At 34.3% G+C, this 21,386-nt stretch overlaps 3 protein-coding genes across 5 annotated transcripts; 2 read left to right on the top strand and 1 right to left on the bottom strand.

The window, feature by feature from the left end:
* The first annotated feature begins 3,369 nt into the window (after positions 1–3,369).
* LOC149932344 (E3 ubiquitin-protein ligase RNF170-like) lies at positions 3,370–5,171 on the top strand. Its single transcript, XM_090155421.1, has 5 exons — positions 3,370–3,513; positions 3,588–3,726; positions 3,786–4,089; positions 4,386–4,484; positions 4,693–5,171. The coding sequence occupies exons 2-5, from the start codon at positions 3,620–3,622 to the stop codon at positions 4,966–4,968; spliced, it is 786 nt and encodes a 261-aa protein (XP_090011547.1). The 5' UTR covers positions 3,370–3,513; positions 3,588–3,619; the 3' UTR covers positions 4,969–5,171.
* Positions 5,172–10,614: 5,443 nt separating this feature from the next.
* On the top strand, positions 10,615–17,096 carry LOC149932343 (uncharacterized). Of its 3 annotated transcripts, none has more exons than XM_090157467.1 (23): positions 10,615–10,787; positions 11,542–11,673; positions 11,753–11,845; positions 12,076–12,147; positions 12,209–12,262; positions 12,322–12,486; positions 12,555–12,648; positions 12,723–12,781; positions 12,848–13,187; positions 13,244–13,365; positions 13,426–13,495; positions 13,564–13,632; positions 13,698–14,047; positions 14,108–14,203; positions 14,265–14,437; positions 14,501–14,768; positions 14,850–14,978; positions 15,064–15,108; positions 15,174–15,491; positions 15,546–15,641; positions 15,709–16,315; positions 16,379–16,549; positions 16,609–17,096. In XM_090157467.1, the coding sequence occupies exons 2-23, from the start codon at positions 11,554–11,556 to the stop codon at positions 16,788–16,790; spliced, it is 3,693 nt and encodes a 1,230-aa protein (XP_090013593.1). In that variant the 5' UTR covers positions 10,615–10,787; positions 11,542–11,553; the 3' UTR covers positions 16,791–17,096. The 3 variants fall into 3 exon arrangements, with proteins under 3 accessions (XP_090013593.1, XP_090013594.1, XP_090013595.1); XM_090157468.1 differs by lacking the exon at positions 10,615–10,787 and adding an exon at positions 11,213–11,421; XM_090157469.1 differs by lacking the exon at positions 10,615–10,787 and adding an exon at positions 11,396–11,413.
* A 41-nt stretch (positions 17,097–17,137) lies between these two features.
* Positions 17,138–20,367, bottom strand: LOC149932342 (uncharacterized). Its single transcript, XM_090157470.1, has 6 exons — positions 20,102–20,367; positions 19,899–20,038; positions 18,165–19,833; positions 17,909–18,032; positions 17,640–17,845; positions 17,138–17,578 (listed from the first exon to the last, which is right to left on the bottom strand). The coding sequence occupies exons 1-6, from the start codon at positions 20,254–20,256 to the stop codon at positions 17,227–17,229; spliced, it is 2,646 nt and encodes an 881-aa protein (XP_090013596.1). The 5' UTR covers positions 20,257–20,367; the 3' UTR covers positions 17,138–17,226.
* Positions 20,368–21,386: the final 1,019 nt, after the last annotated feature.

Below are 21,386 nucleotides of genomic sequence, written 5' to 3'. Positions count from 1 at the left end.
ATTTTTCCGTTTATCCGGAATGAGATTTGTAATTTATCCAGAACGAGATTTTTCCGTTTATCCGGAATGAGATTTGTAATTTATCCAGAACGAGATTTTTCCGTTTATCCGGAATGAGATTTGTAATTTATCCAGAACGAGATTTTTCCGTTTATCCGGAATGAGATTTGTAATTTATCCAGAACGAGATTTTTCCGTTTATCCGGAATGAGATTTGTAATTTATCCAGAACGAGATTTTTCCGTTTATCCGGAATGAGATTTGTAATTTATCCAGAACGAGATTTTTCCGTTTATCAGGAATGATATTTGTAATTTATCCAGAACGAGATTTTTCCGTTTATCCGGAATGAGATTTGTAATTTATCCAGAACGAGATTTTTCGGTTTATCCGGAATGAGATTTGTAATTTATCCAGAACGAGATTTTTCGGTTTATCCGGAATGAGATTTGTAATTTATCCAGAACGAGATTTTTCGGTTTATCCGGAATGAGATTTGTAATTTATCCAGAACGAGATTTTTCGGTTTATCCGGAATGAGATTTGTAATTTATTCAGAACGAGATTTTTCATTTATCCAATAAATAACAAATCTCATTCTGGATAAATAACAAATCTAACACCTAAAACTTGATAATTTATTATTTAAAAGTTAAAAATGTAAAATCGAAATAGTTGAAACTGTAACCTTGTCATAATAAAAATGTTTTTCGATACAAAGTATACTTTCAATTTTTAAAATCTATTGTTGAGAGAGAGAGAAAATGAAACTCGAGCGACAGAAACACGATGCATGCGAGAGGGTGAAAGACGATGTATGAGAGAGAGTATAACACGATGTATGCGAGAGCGTATAACACGATGTATGCGAGAGCGTACAACACGATGTATGCGAGAGAGTAAAACACGATGTATGAGAGAGAGTACAACACGATGTATGCGAGAGGGTGAAAGACGATGTATGCGAGAGAGTAAAACACGATGTATGCGAGAGGGTGAAAGACGATGTAATAGCAATCTAAGAGGGAGAGAGGGCTATAATACGATGTATTCGAAACGTAAGAGAGAGAGAGAGCAAAGACGAATTTTGTCCGGTTTGGCGTGCCATACCGTCACACAAAACCCTTCCACTATTAAAGTATTGGCGACATCTTCAGACTCTCAACCTGGATTGGTACCATGATTGGGATCAGATTAGGGACAGTTAAGCCGATTCTAATCCTTTTCAAACAGTAAACTCCTCGTTTAACTTCGTCTGGCTTATACTAATCCCAAACGAGACATATAACTTTTCCAAATCTTTTCATTAGAACTGGCGAATATGACAAACGGTCACACGATTATACAGTGTGTTTTAATTTGATCGCCCCAGGCATTTTGCTCAAAAACTATATTACCTAGAAATTTGGAAACTCGTTGTTATTTGTAAATTTCAGCAAAATCGTGACATTTTTCACGGTTTTGGAATTTTAGGTTTTTAGTTGACGAAAACTGTCAATGAACAAGTTGTAGAGTGTACTCGAAAACCTTAAATGAAATCGGTTTGGTCGGAATAAGTGAATTTATCACTGAGATATAAGGTCATGAAAAATAACAAGTTGGTAGTAGGTGGCCTTAGCCTTTTTACAACTAATGTAAAATGGCGTCAGATTTCTATCACAGTGTAAGAGGCTTATTTATTCGGTCAGATAATGTAATGTAGAAAATTTCACGTAAATCGACAAATAATTTCGGCAGTTATCGCATCATAATGTATATTTATATCCACCATATTTCAAAATGGCGTCGGATTATTATTGGAAAACCCATAGGTCTAATTAACTCGGGCAGATAATGAAACGTAAAAAAATTCTGATTAATCGACGAATATTTACGGAACTTATCACACGATGAGTTTTATTGATATCCGCCATTTTCCAAAATGGTGTCGGATTTCTATAAAAATCTGTAGTACGAATTCATTCGGGCAGATAATGTAACGTAGAAAATCTTAGGTTAATCGGATACAAATTACCTAACTTATTGCACCATTATTTATATTTGTATCCGCCATTTTATAAAATGGCGTCGTTTTTCTATCGAAATCTAAAAATCTGTTTACATCGTTCAGATAATGTAAAGTAGAAATTTTACCTAAAATTTCGACCTATTTATTCAAATTAGCTCGAGTTCACCCAAAATGGTTTTTATTCCCCCTATTTGTCCAAAGTAATCCAAAAATGTTAAATTTATTAAATGTTTTATTTTTTTTAAATATTTTTTTTTGATTTTATGAAGTTTTTTGCACAGGGGGACCCTTAGAATTTGTCATTTTCGCATGTTATTTTACATAGACTTTTTCTTATTTTATGTTGTCAAAAACAATTTTGGTTGCCATGGCAAACTTTTCCCTTTAACGGGTTTCATGTTACATCTAGGTCAAAAACAATCCCCCAACTTTGAACCAAATCGGTGAGAACCACCTCGGGTCGTCTCCTCGTAAGTTTCATCAAGGATAATAGCTAAAGGATACGAAATAACCCGCGATTTTCGCTCCCTTTCCGTAACAGTTTTACTCCCACAAGTTGGGAGAAAAGGGGGTACTAAAAAAGGGGGAAATGTGTATGATCCTGGTAAGACCACTTTGTAGCGCCCTCTCTACTAAGGATATTTGAAAATATCCTTATTTTTGCCGCCAACGGCTTTGGACCACGCTTTTCTTTTATTAATAGTGAGATATTAAGTATAATATAATAATATAATATAATATAAATAATATAATATCAAATCAAATCGCCGTTAAAGTTAAAAGTTTTAAAGCTATCCCGCCACTTGACCTAAGCCTAGATCGAATCACCGTTTATTGTCGCCAGGAGTCGCAGATTTTTGCCTCTAAAATCTAAATGGCAACAGCAAGGACTGCTAACGTTTTACCAGGATGCGATCCCCACTTTTTCCACCCACCCCATCCACCCGTCGGGGGAGACTCCTTTCACGAGAGAGGTACGAGCTGGGGTACGAGCTCGCTTCGCCATTTCGTATCCTTTAGCTATTATCCTTGGTTTCATCCACTTTTGACCACTGATATTGGCCAAACTATAGGAGCTAGGGAAAAATGGCAATGGACAATTTTACTCCTTTGATCAAGCCCAACAATATGTTTCAATTTGAAAAAAATCTGTCGAAAGCCAAATCCCATAGAAGAAGTGCGATGTCCTTTAGGTTTCCTTTTAAGTATTTTAATTGCGGAGTCACCGTCTCAATTACTATTTATTCCAAACTCAATGGTGTGAAAGCTCTTATTTAAAAATGGCGGCACTTAATCAACGGTAGACGAATATCGCCATCTACTAACCAGCTAATGAAGTTGATATCACAATCCTCCTAGGGTAGATGGCGACGCCGAGAGTATTTTTCCTGTCCTTCGAACCGGCTAGTTTTTCACTTCCAAATCCAAGGCTTTACATTTTCACTGTTGACTAGTGAATCATGCATCGCATTACCGATGTGGTAAATTATTGCCATTGCTTTTAGGTATAACAAAAATATATTTAAAGATACCAATCTAAAGGTGTGACTTCTTTTCATACCATTACTTGCTTTTACAGTTTCAAATAGCACATGTTGCATCGCTGAAGTAATGGTGGAGAGTCAGTTGGTAGCAGGTATAGGAAATGAAGTCTTCTTGTCAGTGGGGTTTGTGACGGCCCTCATTGTTATTATAAGTTTTGTCTTTTATAAATCAGGGTAATAAAATAAAATTTCTGCCAACTCAATAAGTTTTTAATAATTTAATAATGTCATAGATTAATTTGGTCTCAAAACCGTGGCCTGCATGAACTCAGTCAAGAAGCCGTTAACTCGGTACGAGATCATTTAGGCCAGTTCAGTGATCGTTTTGAGTCTAGCCAAATTGCAAATGGGCAAAGGAGTTCAGCGATGGATGTTCAACATTTTGGTCCAGACAATCAATGTCCCATATGCCTAACTGAACCTCAAAACCCAGTTGAAACAAACTGTGGGCACCTGTTTTGTTCGCAGTGTATAATAGTGTATTGGCGCCATGGTACTTGGAGAGGGACCATTAGGTGTCCTGTCTGTAGACAACAAGTAATTTATAATTTGAATTATCAAGAACAAGAATCCATAGTAAATGATCTTTTGCCAGTGGTACTTAATCACAGAGCTCACAAGGTTGTGGCTAAATTATGTAAAATTCAAAATGTTTGTCACAAATCTAAATAATTGATGGTTAATCTCATATTCAGATATTTGAAGATAAATGAATGAGTTCCATAAGTTATAGATTTGCCATAACTTCAAACTATCATTGACAAATTAGATACTAAAACATTGTTATGGATTCTTGTCTCCATTACCGTTATGCCAATTTTTTTTTTAAATAGGTAACAGTTTTACTGAGGTGCTTTCGAGATAGAGACAACCCAGAATTAGAAAGGGAAATTAATGATTATAATCGTAGATTCTCGGGCGAACCTCGACCAGTTAAGTATTCTTATAGAGTGTTGTCGTCTGATACGATTTTGAAAACTTGTAACGTCACAGCTGTAGTGTTAATAGTGGCCGCCATGACAGTTACCGTTTTTTATCAATAGGCAAATTACAATGGTGACGTCGCAGGGTTTCAGACGACAACACTCTATAGTAATTTCTCAAAAGAAACAGTTATAACTGTTTTATAATTTTTTTTAGTGGATAGATTACCTGCGAGATCTTCCAATTCTTCTCCGTCACCTTGGTTCAGAGTTTTTCTCCATGGGGGGCCTTATGTATATGTTTCGTTTGAGAATAGTACTGTGCTTCTTGGCTGCTCTTATGTATCTTATTTCACCACTTGATATGATTCCTGAAGCAGTTTTTGGAATTTTGGGTCTTCTCGATGATTTGTTTGTGGTTCTGCTCTTAGCTATATATGTGACTGTAGTTTACAGAAGATTTTTAGCTGGAAGATGGCAAGAAGATTCTTAAGATTCAAATAATTTTGCGATATTTCTCATACGACTCTTTTTATGAAATTAAAAAGTTGCGAATATCTCTTGAATCTAATAATGTTATCTAATATTTGCTAAAATTATGACGTCCAAAAAATTGGTAAATTTTCAATGTAAAAAAGCCATTAAATCTGCGAAATTATCTTTGTAGAAATATTTTGTAGTTTGAATTATCCAACATTGTTAATATATATTTGAAATTTTCTCGTTTTTCAATATTTTAATTAAATATCAAATTGATTTTAAGTAAAGAAATAAAAATTCCAAATATTTTTCAAAATATACTACATTATTTACAAATTAAAAGTATTTACTTTTTTATACACAACAGTTTTTGCCATTTCTAATTTCCATCAATGTAATAAGAAGTCAACACAACTTTTACCAAAATAATAACTCCAAAAACCGTATTTTATTTTTCTGGGTTTTTTAAATATATTTATGGAATCGCATGTCAAAATTTGCGGCGTTCATATTTTGTTGAAACTACTGGCAACCCTGTTCACATACACGGAAGCAGCGTTGCCAGACCAAGGACAGTATCTACTGTCCTGGGCCAGACTTATAATAACGTGACGAATTCTAAGAGAACAACGTTTTTGGGGGAAAACGAATAGGCATAAGTTTATAATATTTACATAAGTTTGTCACATTTGGTAATATTTTACTGAGAGCTAGTAACGGAGTGACGTCATCTCAAGAAGAAAATACGGGCGCTGGCAAAGACTACGTGTCATGCGTTAGCAAGCGGACGCAAAAGGGCGACGAAGCCCGTAATGAAGTCTGACTTGTGAATAGCTGCTCTCAGTAAAACCTTTGCATGTGAAGAATAGGAAGTGCCACACTTATGTAATAATATTATACACTTTTGGAATAACTAATGCCTCTTTTTCTTTGGGCTGCTCCGAAACTGATCTCAACTCCCACTCGGATCAAACAAGTTTTACGCGTCATCGTGGAATTACGTGGAAAATTAAAAAAAACTGGAATAACGTGCCAATAAAATAACGTGGTAAAGGCAGAAACTGGAATAATTAACGTGGAATGGACCCAAACTGGAATAACGTGGAAACTAAAATAAAGTAGAGTACATTCCAGGGAGAGATAACTCAAGCTACAATATCTAGCTAATCACTGAAATCGTATGCGTAACGTTTTTAATTATACTGGCCATCAGTGGCCATGTTATTTCGGTTTTCGCACGTTCCACGTTTTTTCAGTTTTGATACTTTCCACGTTATTCCAGTTTTGATACTTTCCACGTTATTCCAGTTTTGGTACTTTCCACGTTATTCCAGTTTTTGGTACTTTCCACGTTATTCCAGTTTTGGTACTTTCCTCGTTATTCCAATTTTATCATTTTCCACGTTTTTCCAGTTTTATAATTTTCCACAATGTTCAGATTCCACTTTATCCCAGTTTTTACACATTTTCCACGTTATATCGATTCCACGGATAACAACCGATTTCTTTGAGCTTTATTGGGAATCAAATGTGGTACTTATAATCAGAATTTCTACTGTGCCACTGCCTTCTATAATATATTATTATTATTATATAATATATTATAGAAGGCAGTGACTGTGCTATTTTGTCTTACGAAAGGTTTTTGAAAAAAATTGAGGGAGTGGCATAGTATCAAATACTTAAAGTGTAAGGAATATTACCAAAGTGGATATAAAACATCCATTTTTATACAATCACCGTGTCTGTCTGTGGGTCTGTCTGAGGGTCTGTCTGTCAGGCCTGCGTTCGCATTTTCGGGGCAAAGGGTAATCATTGCGTACGCAGTTTCTCGAAATTTCTGCGTTCGCAGTTTCTTGAAGGGTTGGCAAAACCACCGTGTGACGGTGAGCGTTAACGGATTGATTTGCGGTTGGGTTTGGTTTGGTTGGTCTTATTTTCGTCAACGCTCACCGTCGCGACAGTTTTAGTTCAGTTTGATTGGATATTTCGTTATTGTAATGTTTATGTGTAGGTTGTGAATGTTGAATTCGTGTTATGACGGTTGTGGGTGTTGAGTTTGTTGTGTTTGTGTTATAACGGTTGTGGATGTTGAGTCTGTTGTGTTTGTACGGGCTTTTTCTCTCCAACTTCTTCTTATTGACTTTGGGACGGACCGAGTGCTGAGTGTTATGCAAACTTTCAACGTCCAATGGAAGGGTTCCCACCAATTGTGCACGGTATTCATCTTAGTATCAAGTTGCGATTTATTTACTCTAACCACTCAGCCACCAACGCTTGTCAAGTTGCGGTGTTTTTCTAAAAAACAGCTTTGGCGAATGTCCTTTACAAAGTTATAACGTTAGGTACTATAATTTATTCTACATAATTTTAAATATTTGTAAATTATATTAATCTTATATTTGAAAATTATATTAATCTTATATTTGAAAATTATATTAATCTTATATTTGAAAATTATATTAATCTTATATTTGAAAATTATATTAATCTTATATTTGAAAATTATATTAATCTTATATTTGAAAATTATATTAATCTTATATTTGAAAATTATATTAATCTTATATTTGAAAATTATATTAAAAAAGCTCGCCCATGTAAATAAAAATATATAAATTTTAGCCATGAAGTATCCAGTCTTTTTATTACGTAATTTCATTTTATTTTATATTAATCTTATATATGTAAATTATATTAATCTTATATTTGTAAATTATATTAATCTTATATTTGTAAATTATATTAATCTTATATTTGTAAATTATATTAATCTTATATTTGTAAATTATATTAATCTTATATTTGTAAATTATATTAATCTTATATTTGTAAATTATATTAATCTTATATTTGTAAATTATATTAATCTTATATTTGTAAATTATATTAATCTTATATTTGTAAATTATATTAATCTTATATTTGTAAATTATATTAATCTTATATTTGTAAATTATATTAATCTTATATTTGTAAATTATATTAATCTTATATTTGTAAATTATATTAATCTTATATTTGTAAAATTATATTAATCTTATATTTGTAAATTATATTAATCTTATATTTGTAAATTATATTAATCTTATATTTGTAAATTATATTAATCTTATATTTATAAATTATATTAATCTTATATTTAATTAAATATTTATAAATTATATTAATCTTATATTTAATTAAATATTTATAAATTATATTAATCTTATATTTAATTAAATATTTATAAATTATATTAATCTTATATTTAATTAAATATTTATAAATTATATTAATCTTATATTTAATTAAATATTTATAAATTATATTAATCTTATATTTAATTAAATATTTATAAATTATATTAATCTTATATTTAATTAAATATTTATAAATTATATTAATCTTATATTTAATTAAATATTTTAGTATTTTAATGTAAAATTTCAGGCAAAGTAAGGGTTTTATGTTATTTTTACTGATCGAGATAACGTTGTTTTTTGTCTATTCTTGGGTATTGTTGGTTTTTACACACAATCGTAGGGATTTGTGTACAGTGTAGCCGTTGCCGATGCCGATGCCGATGCCGCCGATGGCGCCGTGTCGCGCATACCTCTTCAACGGTTAGGGCATGGATTAAACACTAATGCTTAATCCATGGTTAGGGCTAAAAGAGTCAATGATATCTCGTTCGAATGTGCATACATCGCCATGGATAGCCTTTCATAAAGTTTTCAAATCGGAGTCCAAAAAGTTGGGCATTTGCCCAATTTACTATTTTCGGTGATTTCCTTTATGTGGTAGATATTTTCTTTAAAATTAAATCCGATAACGTTAAAAAAAATATAATTGGATAGGTTAGGATTCTGTGGACCTACAACTTCGGTTATATCAGTAAATATTAAATTTAAGTATAGTTTTCAGGGTAATTTATGGGACCCCAATTTTCGTGTTTTTATATTTTCGCCTAAAAATCTACATACAGTTCCTTAATTTAAGTCCGATTTTCATGAAAGTTATATTTTTGAATAGCTGTGGTTTACATATAACCTAGAATTGCAAAAACGTTCCTTAAATTTAATTCTAAGTAAGGTTTTTTTGGGCAGCGTATACGGACCCCCGCAATTTCCAACATTGTAAATCCGCGTGTTTATAGAGGTCTACGCGCCCGTTTCCCTCTGGCGTTTTTCAAGCCCGTTCAGAGTGGGCCGCGCTTTCAACGTATGACCAGAAGTAATAATTAAGTATGACACTGATCTACCTAGTCTTCGGAGTATGACCAGAAGTAATAAGTGTGACACTCAACGTAACAAATAAGTGTGATCAGAAGTAAAAAATAAGAGTGACACTGATCGAAGGAATCTTCGATGCTTTCAAAGTATGACTAGAAGTAACAAATAAGTGTAAATTTGTATATATGTGTGACCGTGGATATATTTTGGTTGTGATACCGGCGTTGCAGGTTGCTGTGAATAGCTCAAACAAACTTAACACATTAGAAGGATTGTGTGTATTCTGCCGTCGTACGTCTTGTTTAAGCTTATTTTTCGAAATCGTTCAGTTTTAGTGGAACCTTTAAAGTGGTTACATTGTGGCTTAAAGCTTATCCGGTTTCATTATAATAACGTCGAAAATTCGTATTTGTGAATGGTAAGGTGTTGCGCTTCTTGATTTTCTATTTTCTATTGCTTGGTTTTTAATTAATTTATTACTCGACTGCGTAATAATATTTTTCTATGAGCTATTTTGATCCTGAAGTCTGATTGATTGGGATATTATTATAAATTTTTTCTATTCGTTATTTTTGCTCTGAAGCCTGATAATTTGGGATATTATTAAATATTTTTCTATTCGTTATTTTTGCTCTGCTCTGGTCTGATTGATTGGGTTGTTATTATATATTTTTCTATTGGTCGTTTTGGCTCCAAAGTTTGGTCGATTGGGTTTTTGTATTTTAATTTTTTGATTGTGTTGAGCTTTTGGGCGGTATTGTTGGCTTTTAATTATCATTTTTTCGTGTGAAGTGGTTTAAAGAAGGTTTTTTTTTGTGTTATTTCGTAAGCGAGAAAAATACAAATACCCTCTGTAGATATTTCTTTCATTAAAATTTGCTTCGTATTACATTTAACTGATAAACTTGTTCTGTAAATAGGGTTAAATTCAATTGTGCGTTGTTCTAGTTCGTCTAACTCACTGTTGTAACTACTTAATTTATAATATTCTGAATAAATTAAACTCCGTTGTTTCGTCTCAATTATTTTAATTATAATTAAATTGTATACCGTGCGGGATTGAACCGGGATTATGTTTTTAGTAAATAACTCTGAATTGCGGAGATATATCTTTAAGGGTTATCTCGAGAGATTAATACCACTAGGGACAATTCTTCCGAGGAGAGGTATATTTTGGCTTGCCAACTTGTTGATAGTATCTTTTTTAATAATTATGATTTTGTTGTGTATTGTTTCCAGCAATTCTGCATAATGCATATAAACTTGTTCTAACTTCTAGGTGTGTAATTCATTAGATTAAATAACTAAAGTTGAATTACGTACTTCTAAATCGTATAAATTCAACACCAACATTCCGACAAAATACAAATTTACCGCCATTTTCAGACGTCGTAATGTTTTTGAAATCGATAATTTTCTGGCATTGGTTTAATAATTTGATTTTCAGGATCTGGCAGCGTTTCACGAAACGAAAGTCACGCGGAAAAAAAGTAACGCCTCCGGACTCTGGAGAACTCGGACACGAAGTCTTGCGAGATAGACGCTTATTAATGAAAAAGAGAAAATTTTGATAAAAAATATCATACAGAATGTACTGAAATCCAACTTCTGTTTTAAGGTGACTACAATCTTTTATTCCGTCATAATCTTTATGGTTAATAAGTTGGAATTATCTCTATCCCGTTTATCCTCTATGGATTCCGTCTAGTGTTTACCTCAGGCATATTTTTTTACCAATTGATTTTGATCCATATTATTATCATATTTATTGTTGAGGTATATAATTGGGGCGTATCATTTAATGAAGAGAGGTGGTTGAAATTTGTAACTTAGTCTCCATAAATAAAATATGCAAATTACATCACTGGCTTATATGTACAAAGACTTTGTGATCAGTTTTAAAAGTTGTTTTCAAACAGTGGTTCTTTGATGGATTAACTAACTAGCTAGTTAGTTAATCCATGCTTTGATGGTAAAGTTTTCCACTAGCTGCAAACGTGGATATAACTGCTAGCTGTATCTATGATAAACTTAATAGTGGATGCTGGAATTGCGAGGAACCTCTTGTTGTATAGCCTGCTTGAGATAGTGCATTCCCCCGAAACTGAATTTAATCTTGGGCTCATGACACCGAGAACATTTTTATACTTTGACATTTTTGTTTTTATTCTATTGAAACACGGTAATGAAATTGGTACAGAGTAGCCCATTGTAGCTCACATTATTGGTTCTTTTGTGTAAAATGTAAAAAGGTATTTAAGATTAAGTGTTAAATCTTGATATTTCGCGTAGTTTTGAAAAATCCATTAAAACTAGCACTCATAGAACTTTTAATAACAACTGAAAAGATTAATACATCTTTTACTTTGCAGTGTAATAATATAATGTACAATGGAATAATGGACGATTCTGGTACAGGTAGTACCCAGGCTTGGGAAAGGCCATGGACCACAGAAGAGATGAGGAAGCAAAGTTCTCATTGGAATTTAGCTGGAGATTCTGGAGTATGAGCTCCATTATTACATACTCTCCTTCAAGTTTCTAGAATATACAATTTTCTCCCTTTTCATAATCAATGCATAGTTACTACAGTTCCTTCAAGACTTTTCGCAGAGAATGATATCCAAAACACACGAGGTTGAACAAATGGTTAATTCACTTTGCCATGAAACTAAGGTTAGTACTTTATTTTAAAGACCACATTGGCGTTAGGAAAAATTTGGGTGAATATTGATTAGCTCTTCCCCTTTATGTAACTCTTGATAGCAGATCCACACAATAGTATTGAGGCATTTTCCACCCCTATTCCTGGAGATTCAGTACTGAACATCTCATAATTCAAACCTCAGTGTGGCCATTAAAGCACAAAAGCTTATTAAATTTTAATTTACTCACTGTTGTTTCAGGTTACTAATGCAAAAGTTAGCAATATTGTAAATGATTTTCACATGCTTTCAAATACTCAATTTGTTGAGAGTGTAAGTAAAGTTTGATGTACACCTTTTAGGTCTTTTGATTAAGATATTGAATTATTTGCAGCGAGTTTATGATGAAGATTTGCAGGAAGTTGTGAAAGATGAAAAACCTCCTGAAGTAAATAATTCTGGGATCATTTTAATGTCTTGGGTCTAAAATTGGTTTTATGTGCTCAGAAAACGAAACAAGAACGAGAAAATGAAGTAGTAGAAAAAATATCAAACGCGCTAAGTCTTGGTCTCACTGTTATGGATCAAGCTTTTGAAAGAGTTGAGTTTCAGGATTCTGACAGTGAAGATGAAGATAGTCCAGTACATCGGGAAGTTTTACTTCAACCAAAGGCAAGAAAGCTGCTTTGTTAAATAATAGAAGATAATCTGTTGTAGACGCTTTTATTTCATTTTTGTAGGATCCTTATTTTCAAAGATTATTACCTCACCTTATTGGTTCTCAAGCTTTTCTTCAGGATGATTATGTTGGAATTGCTGATATTAGTAGTGAAGGTAATTACTAAGTCTCCGAGGAAAATATTTGGCTAAAGAAATTTATATTGGATAACTTCTAATTTGTATTATAGATGAAGATGAAATCAAAAACGAGAGGGAAGATTCCGAGATGTCATCTGATGATGAAAGTGTGAGTAAAATTTTCTTTAAAAAATGAAATTTTTCAAATAGTATAATTTGTAAAATTAATGCTTAGGTACCTGAAATCCACTCCAACCAACTAAAATTGCCCATTAGAGACGAGTATGATTCGGAATCTGTTAGTGGAGGCTCTGACATGTTTAATGATAGAGACGACAAAGATGAACTATTTGATGAAAGCTCCCAAGGTTCTGATGACGAAGGGTTACCTGAAACAGGATATAGGCAAGATGAAGTAGATAAATCCACTCATCCTCCTTTGCTAGCTGAGGAATTAGATTCTCGGATCAAACAGTATTCGCAAAAATCGCCTAAAAAGAGTAGGAAAAATAGCGAAACACAATCTATCAAATCAAGGCAAAGTGTTCGAACTACCTCAAAATCCGTTATTAGAGGTATGTCAAATGCGTCTTAATTTGCAAGCTCTATTTTACACAGTATTTCCATTTAGCTCCTTCCGAAGAAGATTTATTTGTTTCCGCTATTCCTGATGATGAGGATAACGATCTTTTTGGTAAAAAAGGAGGACTGTTCTCTGGAACTGGAAAGTTATTTGATGAAAGTCAAGAAAATGTATGGTTTTTATTATCATGACGATTAAATTGATACTAATTTAATTTTTTTCGTATTAAGTCTGGCCTATTTCGGGAGGTTCCTAAGCCTATTACGGAACCAAAGGATACTAACGAGGATAAATTATTGAGTCAGTTTTCTTATAATGAAAATATGACTATGTGGAACTTAATTTTTCACCTCTGTTTTTTTCTTAAGCACCCAAAAGTAGAGGATATACCCAAAGTGGGAAGAAAATTCCAGTTGGTGGAGTTTCAGCCGTTGGGGGTAAGAAAACATTTTTTTGATTAAAATTTTTGTTTGAAATTTTATTCAAAATGTATCTTAAATAGGGAATGATTTGTATGGAGAAGTCAATGAAAATGGATTTAAAAAACCTTCTGTGGAGAGAAAACAGAGCATTCCAGAACCACCAGAGAAGGCTGTCAAAGTGGCTGTCCCTCAAAAACAAACCACAAAACAAACTGGTGGTTTGTTTGATTCTGATGATAATGACGACGATCTGTTTACTGCTCCAAGAAAACCATCTATTACTTCTCAAGTTTCTAAGGATGTAAAAGTAGTGACAAAGAATAAGCCACTGAAAGAGAGTGGTGGTCTTTTCTCCAGTGATGAAGAAGATAATGATCTATTCAACATTCCTAAAACCACCTCAATTAGTAACTTTCCTACAGAGAAGAAAGTAAAAACCTGAGCTCACAGTACTTTTCTATTGTAATTTATGATGATGTACTTTGAACAGAAACCCACAGGAGGTATTTCTGTCTTTGGGTCTTTGGCAAATGAAATTGGAAATGCTATAAAGTCAAAAAGACCTCAAGCAGATAGTGACTCTGATGTAAGTAAGCGAGGATACAAAAATTTTGAAATAATGTTCCAACAAATTTATACCTGTACAGACAGAAAAATCTGAAGATATATCCGAGAGCCGTGATAGTACTTCGCTCAAGTCTCACTCCAGTTACCAAGCGAAGAAGGCTGGTACGAAAGATAGTAGAAGCAATTCTGTCAGTAGTAATAGTCTCTTTACCGATGATCCAGAAATAGATGATTTATTCACTAAAAAAGATCCGTAAGAAAATCTTACTGTTGTTTAATGAAGTTGAAACAGATATATTGACTTTTCTTCTTGTAGGGTCAAAAAGCCCTCAAAGATATCTACTTCATTGTTTGGTGATGATGACGAGGATGATTTTGAGAGTGTGTTCTCCCCAAAAGCCACAAGCAATAGTGGCCAGTCTTCAACAACCCAAATAAAGACTGCCTCCAAAACCTTAAGTTTGTTTGAGGATATCGATGAAGAAGACCTCTTTTCAACAAGGTCTTCAGTGGGAGTGTCTTTGATCAAAGAAGAGGTTATTAAAGAAGCAGCTCCTATTCCTGAAAAGGACAAAGTTAAGAAGGTAAAATTAGATCTATATATATATAGTGACTAATTGAACTTAATTAACTAAACTTAATTCTTCAATAATGTTGTATTGTAGCCTGAAATAATTAAAGAACTGCCCAAGGACATTCCAGCACCTAAGATTTCTTTATTTGATGACAGCCAAGATGATGACCTTTTTTCTACCTCTTCAAAACTTTCTCAAAGTCCTGGGTCTTTTGATAAAGTCAGTTTTATAATCCATCTTCATTTCATGCTTTAATAGCACTAAAGCAGCCTTATTTTATTAATATTCATGTACCCTCTCCTAGAGCCCCCAAAAAAAGTTAACAGAACTTTCAAAGCCATCTGAACCTGTATGCCTTTTTTTATATATACCTGGCATATATTTTTTTAAATACTCATAATTTAATCGTCTTAGCCTAAAGTTAGAAGTACATCGTTGTTTGACGATGATGTTTTGTTTGGTGGTCCCAATGAAGAAAGTCCGGAAGTTGACTTATTTAAAAGTACATCCTCAGTTGATAAAAATAAAAAAACTGAGGTCAATGAAAATAAACCTGCAGTGCCTACATCTTCACCTTCCAAGAAACCAATTGGCGGCGTTGCACTTTTTGGGGGAGTTGATTTGTTTAGTGGCCAGTCAAGTATCAAATCAACCTTGGGATCTCAGGAAGAGACAAACGAAATTTCGGAACCCGATGAATCGGAATCTGTAATTAACAATCAAAGCAAAATTGTAAGTAAAAATATACATTGATGTATTTTCAAAAACACAATTATTGTTTTCTAGTTTAACAGGCCCCCAATGCTTAAAGATACCAAAGAAATATCAGTAAGCTTTGATGAGCCTGTTGACATTAGTAATACCCTACAAAGTGCTGCTAAGGTAAGTGAATAATTAACAATCATGTCTTTAGTAAACAAAAGTATTAAAAATGCATTTGGTACTTCAGGACAGAGTTAAAGTGCAAACTAAGAGAAGACCTCCAAGTCGCCGAGGTAGACTAGCTGCAGCTACGCAATATGGCATAGATCAATTACCAGAATCCAAAGAAGAGAAGAGTGAAAAAATCCTAGATGTGCCTGATTCATCAAATATTGCCAAGAAATTCAATGAAAAAGAAAATCACACTAGTCCCTCAAAATCTTTGTCAAACAGAGAAATATCTAACAATGCTGCAGCTACTAGTAAGCCCACTCCATTTTTAGCCGTTACTGCTGATTTTAGATCTCCTTCTACTGAGGAAGAAGATTTGTTTTCGGTTATGGATCCTCCAGATAAAGGCCTTTTAAGTAACACTAGAGAAAAAGTGAAAAAGAACGTGGCTTCATCAAAACCTTTCATGGAAGAGCCTATCGATTCTGATGCCGATTTATTTGGTAGTGGCTCAAACCCTCATCCTGTTTCTGTTGAACATGTTAAAGAAACTGTTAGGTCTAAAGGCCCCGAAGATTTATTTAAGAAATGCAGCAAACCCCAACAGCCACCAAAGAATCTAAGCATTTTTGATGATGATGAAGAAGACTATGATATATTTTCAATTGATAATGCCAAAAAAGGTAATTAATAAAAATTTTCAAATTAGTAATATTTGACTGAACACATTATGATATGTTTTATAGGTACAAGTGATGCTAACCTTGAAAAAACTACTTTATCAGCCAAAGTGAAGGACAGTGTCATAACTGACGCTGATGTAGATGACATTTTCAAATCAGTGCCTTCCAAGAAAGAAAAATTACCTAAGTTATCATCCATGTCCAAATCCATTTTTGAGGACGATGATGACGATAGTAAGTTTAAATTATTATTGCTATTGTTTTTGTTTTATAATTATAACTCTACACTATAGGTGACATATTTTCAACAAAAACAGTCTCAGCCTCTAGTTCAAAAACAAGTTCAGCGGGTAGCGTTAAACAGCCAATTAAATCAACTGGTAAACGGAAAGAAAGTTTAGTTAAAAAAACAGTAAAGCACTCAACTGATGCGTTTGAGGACCCATTATTAGCTGCCCAAAATGACAAAGATTAAAGTTTTAATTAGGTGTTTTTCTATTGAACTTATATAAAACAGGGGCTGTCATGTACAAAGACCTTTCTAGAGCTGTGATAAACTTTCCATTATATTTGAAAAAAAATGGTTAGGAAACTAATTTATCAATGGAAACGTTTAAGTGGTTATTATTCGTGTCCCGGTTGAGAAATAGTAAAGAGCAAGTAAAGAAAGTGAAATGAAACGTATATAAAATTGTATATTGTGCCATTACAAAATTGTTGCAGAAGTTTTATAATATAATAAGGTTGCGATAAATTGTTACGCACCAAAATTTAATAAAGAAATTTAGAAATGAATAGCATAAATAATTCAAGAAAGGAATTTTAATTTGAAATTATTTTACACATTAAGATGCTGGCAAAACAAAACAGTCATAAAAAATAGATAACCCACAAAACAATTTTAAGTTAAATTATTTTATCATTGCATTGATTTTAGGTGGAATCAGAGTATATTTTTCATTACTGCCACCCATAGCTAACAAGCAGTGCAATAATTGTTTAGGGTTCATTTTGTGGCTCAGAACTAAGTATCTACCACTGCCATGGCCTCCTTTGCTGACTGCTTTCAGACGATATTTTTCGGCTAGGCTATGAATGTACTTTCTCTCTTCCTTGCTGAAATCTGGACTAAATTTGAGCTCATTGGCGCAGTGAGACTTGGCAAAGTCTGTGATAATTTTCTGGATATTGGTTTTAAATTGTCCATTTAAACCACCTAAATCAGAAAATCCTAATCCTTCCCTCTCATAGACATCTTTAACACTGTAAATTAAAATAGCCACTTTAATGTACCAATTTAGGGTATTTAAACTTAAGCTTCTACCTAATTGGTGTTTCGATTCCAGACTCTTCTTTGCCAATTCCTCCGCCTTTCCAACCCATCATTTGTAACATACGAAAACCAACATTGTCAGAATCAATACTTGTACTTTCATGGTCATTCTGCGATTGTTGGTTTTGCTGTACATTTGATTCTTGCACTTGATGTTTATTAATTTGTTGAGCCTTACTAGAAACCTTTTCCTTTACCTACAATAAAAAAGTAGATTTGGAATTCTTATGCCATTATTATGTTAGTTAAGTGGTATTTACCTGAACAGTGTATACTCTGTCCTGGAGATTTTTCAATGCATTCTTACAAGCTTCTAATTTTGAAATCTGTTTTGTTTCGCCAACACCTATTCCTTCTATTCTTCCAGCTATTTTCACCGTACACCTAAAAAAAAACAATAAATAGGCTTATTAATTCCTTTAGCATAGTTTAAAATTTGTAACTAAGGTACAAAAGCATCGGAGTATTAGCTGAAACAATGAAACTATTTGTTAATGGTTTGCATTTCCTACAAACCTTTTCATAAGTTGACTATCAACATTTGAAGTTTCAAAGTCAAATTCTGCTGGTGTTTTATTTAAGCTACAAGAATTAATCAGCCGGCTGATTTCATTGCTACCTTGATTAACAAATTGGTCGTCTATTAGAAGCATGTTATTTGTTTGAGGTGCAGAGTGGTGATGCGCCATTCTTGGGTTATGGGAAGTATAACCCTTTTGATAGGAAATTGGAAATTGTCTCCGAGGATCGATTGCTACAGCACCACCTGCTTTCCAACGATTCTTTGAGTTGAATGTTGGTGTTGGAGTTGAAATATCATTTGATAAACGTAAAGCTGGATCTACCGAATCCCAGCAAGTGTGTAAACTAAAACTGGGATCATTGGATGCCACAAGTCTTAATTCAGGTTTTCCTTCCATTTCAGCTTTAATAACTTTAAAGTGCTTCTTTGACAGTAAATTTAAAGCCCTTTTGCAAGCCATTAACCGAGCTTCCTTTTTATTGGATCCATTAGCTTTCCCAATCACAACTTTTGCCAACTTTAAAGACGCTGCAAAAAGAGGTTTAACTACACTTTTCAGGGAAACCTCATACACATCATATTCACGACACAATCCCAATTTTGAGCAAGCCATCTCCATTATTTGCAATTCGTTACCACTTTGTTTCAATGCGACTTCTCGTAAAATATCGGAGAGTGATTGCAACTGCAATTCAAGTGAGTTATTGGGTGAATTTGGAGTTATTTTTGATTTGTGGATCTTTAGTATACTGGAGGAACCTAAAGATGATTGTGGAGAAACGATTTCCGCAATGGTTTTAGTCTCTAGTTTCTTTAAGAAACAAGGGCATCCCTGAATCTGGTCTGAAAAGTCCACACCATCTTGCGATGTTGACAGCTTCAGTATTGGTTTGTCCCAATTAATCAGAGGGAAGAATTTTAGATGTTTTTTACTAAGTTTCTGAATGGCATCATCATATGCTAAATTCCGAGCCACTTTTTTCTTTGAGGCAGTACCAAAGCCTACAAAAATGTTGTCAATGAACAAAGTGCAATTAAACAGACTTTTTTGATTACAGCTTTCTTGGCATACAATAGTATTTGAATTGTCATCTTCTGTGATTTTCATCTTTGTTTTACTACAAGCAATTGCAACATTTTGAATTTTGTTGGTGGATTGTTTATTCATTAGAGTATTCAACTCTCGCGCGAGTTCCTGAAACTTTGTGTGGATAGGTTCAGTATCGCTTTCAATAACCATTTTTGGATGACTTTCATTTAAATAAGGTAGGGTTCTCTGCGGTGGTATAATGGAGTCTTCATTGTTTGTACGAGTTTGCTTACAATCAACTATGAATGGTTTCTGGGAGACAGAAAGAGACAAACCCCTCTCCCCCTCACCACCATTCCCAAAGCTTGAATCATTTGACTTCAGAAATTGAATTGATCGGTATGAACTTACAGATGGGGAGAGAGGAGTCTCACCTTGATGGTGTCGGCCTTGACTTGCACCTTTTACAGTATAATAACTGGCAATTTGGGTCCCCGATGATTCAGCACTGAAGAGTGAGGCAGCTGTAGCGCGATTAGCAGATCCAATACTGGGATAATCTCTAGAGGAGTGATGAGGATTCTTGGTTGGTGGTCCATCTCTAAAGTCTCTCGAAGAACCTCTTTTGGTGCCTAACGAGTGGAGAAAAGTTGCATAGGCTTATATTAAGAATAAAAATAATTTTTTAGTAGTCAACCTGAATATCGTGAAGCCCCTTCTGATGTGTCCTTCACAAACTTGACAATAGTTCGTTCACTTCTCTTGTCTCTCAGTTTTTGCACTTGAGAAATTTCCCGCGACAATTCATTTATTTGGTCCATTACTGGTTTTGGATAGCTAAAAAACAAATTACAAATTGATCATTTGGAATTTCGGCGGGCATATGTTGAGTTGTTATACCTGCATCCAAGGAGCTCAACATTTGCAAAGACTTGAGCAAGGCATAGCAACCTATCTTCATTTGGAAATCTTTCTCTATGAGTTATAATAAATTCCTTACGAAATACCCAATGTTCGTCACTTTCCCACGGTTGACGGTACTTATCAACGTCCATTTTAACTAAATGCGGAAAATCCAATTCTATTTACGAATTGAAATTACAAGTCAACTTAAAACGGCACTTATCATGAAGATTTAAGATTTATTTACTGACAACCCTTTTCCTTGTGGAACAGGGCGGCTCACTCACAAACGAGACAAACGAGGAGCTTTTTTTTTTTGACATCCACACATCGGTGTCGACCCAAGGCCTTAGACACCAGCACACAATAACTGATTAATCAGGGCGAGATATGTGTAACGGCCACGCCAACGGGGGGATACGTGGGAACAGGGGTGGGGACACCCGTGGCGGAAGTATTCCGACCACCCGTTGGGGGATTGGTGGTCGCCCTCACACGGCCATTCACAAACTCTGCCTCCCGGACGCCTGGGATTACACGATTGAGCCACTACTCCCGGCCACAAACGAGGACCACAGTCGAAAAAATAATACAATACACAACACCAACCATGACACCAACATCGAATAAAATCCAGGAAATACGAAAAACCCAATCCGGAATTTTACAGCAGAAATAAAACACGCCAAAAACCCAATTCAAAATAAGCATATAAATAAAAAATACATATATATATATAATATGATAAGAGCGAAGGAAACCGATTAATTATTATTCAAATGACGCCAAGCCTCCTTGGCCTTCTTCCACAACCCAAGAATCCATTTGACCTGATGTACATCTGAACCAGCATTACCGAAGCCTACAAGCACCTCTGTAGGGAGGTGTTCGTGATCCATCCGCCATTCCGAAACTCCCGGATTTTTCTCCAAAGCTGGCTACGTCATAAGGATGCGACTTAGGTCTTCGACCTCATGGTTACAGAGTTTGCATGCCGGCAAGTCACCGAAAAGTTGGGCCTGTCGTTGACCAGTTAACAAAGCACCACAACGGGCATCAAAAAGTAGGCCACTCTGCCACGATCCGTCGTAGAAGGGCTCTGGAGCTGGAACACTTTTCAACTGATATAGTCAAAGGCTACGCTTCTCTCTTATTTCAGCCTTCCACAGTTTGCTTGCAGATTCCCAAACGTCCCTTGTTACAATACTGGCCCATTGATGTTCGTTCGTAGCCTCACTCCTTTTAGTGCCAATACCGTAAATTTTGTCAAGATGTTCTAGCC

Source organism: Leiobunum rupestre, chromosome 8, assembly GCF_980474605.1.
Source record: "Leiobunum rupestre chromosome 8, qqLeiRupe1.1.hap1, whole genome shotgun sequence".
In the NCBI taxonomy this organism is placed as follows: domain Eukaryota; kingdom Metazoa; phylum Arthropoda; class Arachnida; order Opiliones; family Sclerosomatidae; genus Leiobunum; species Leiobunum rupestre.
Note: the sequence above shows the minus strand (reverse complement) of the source record. Positions and strands in the feature narration are given on the sequence as shown.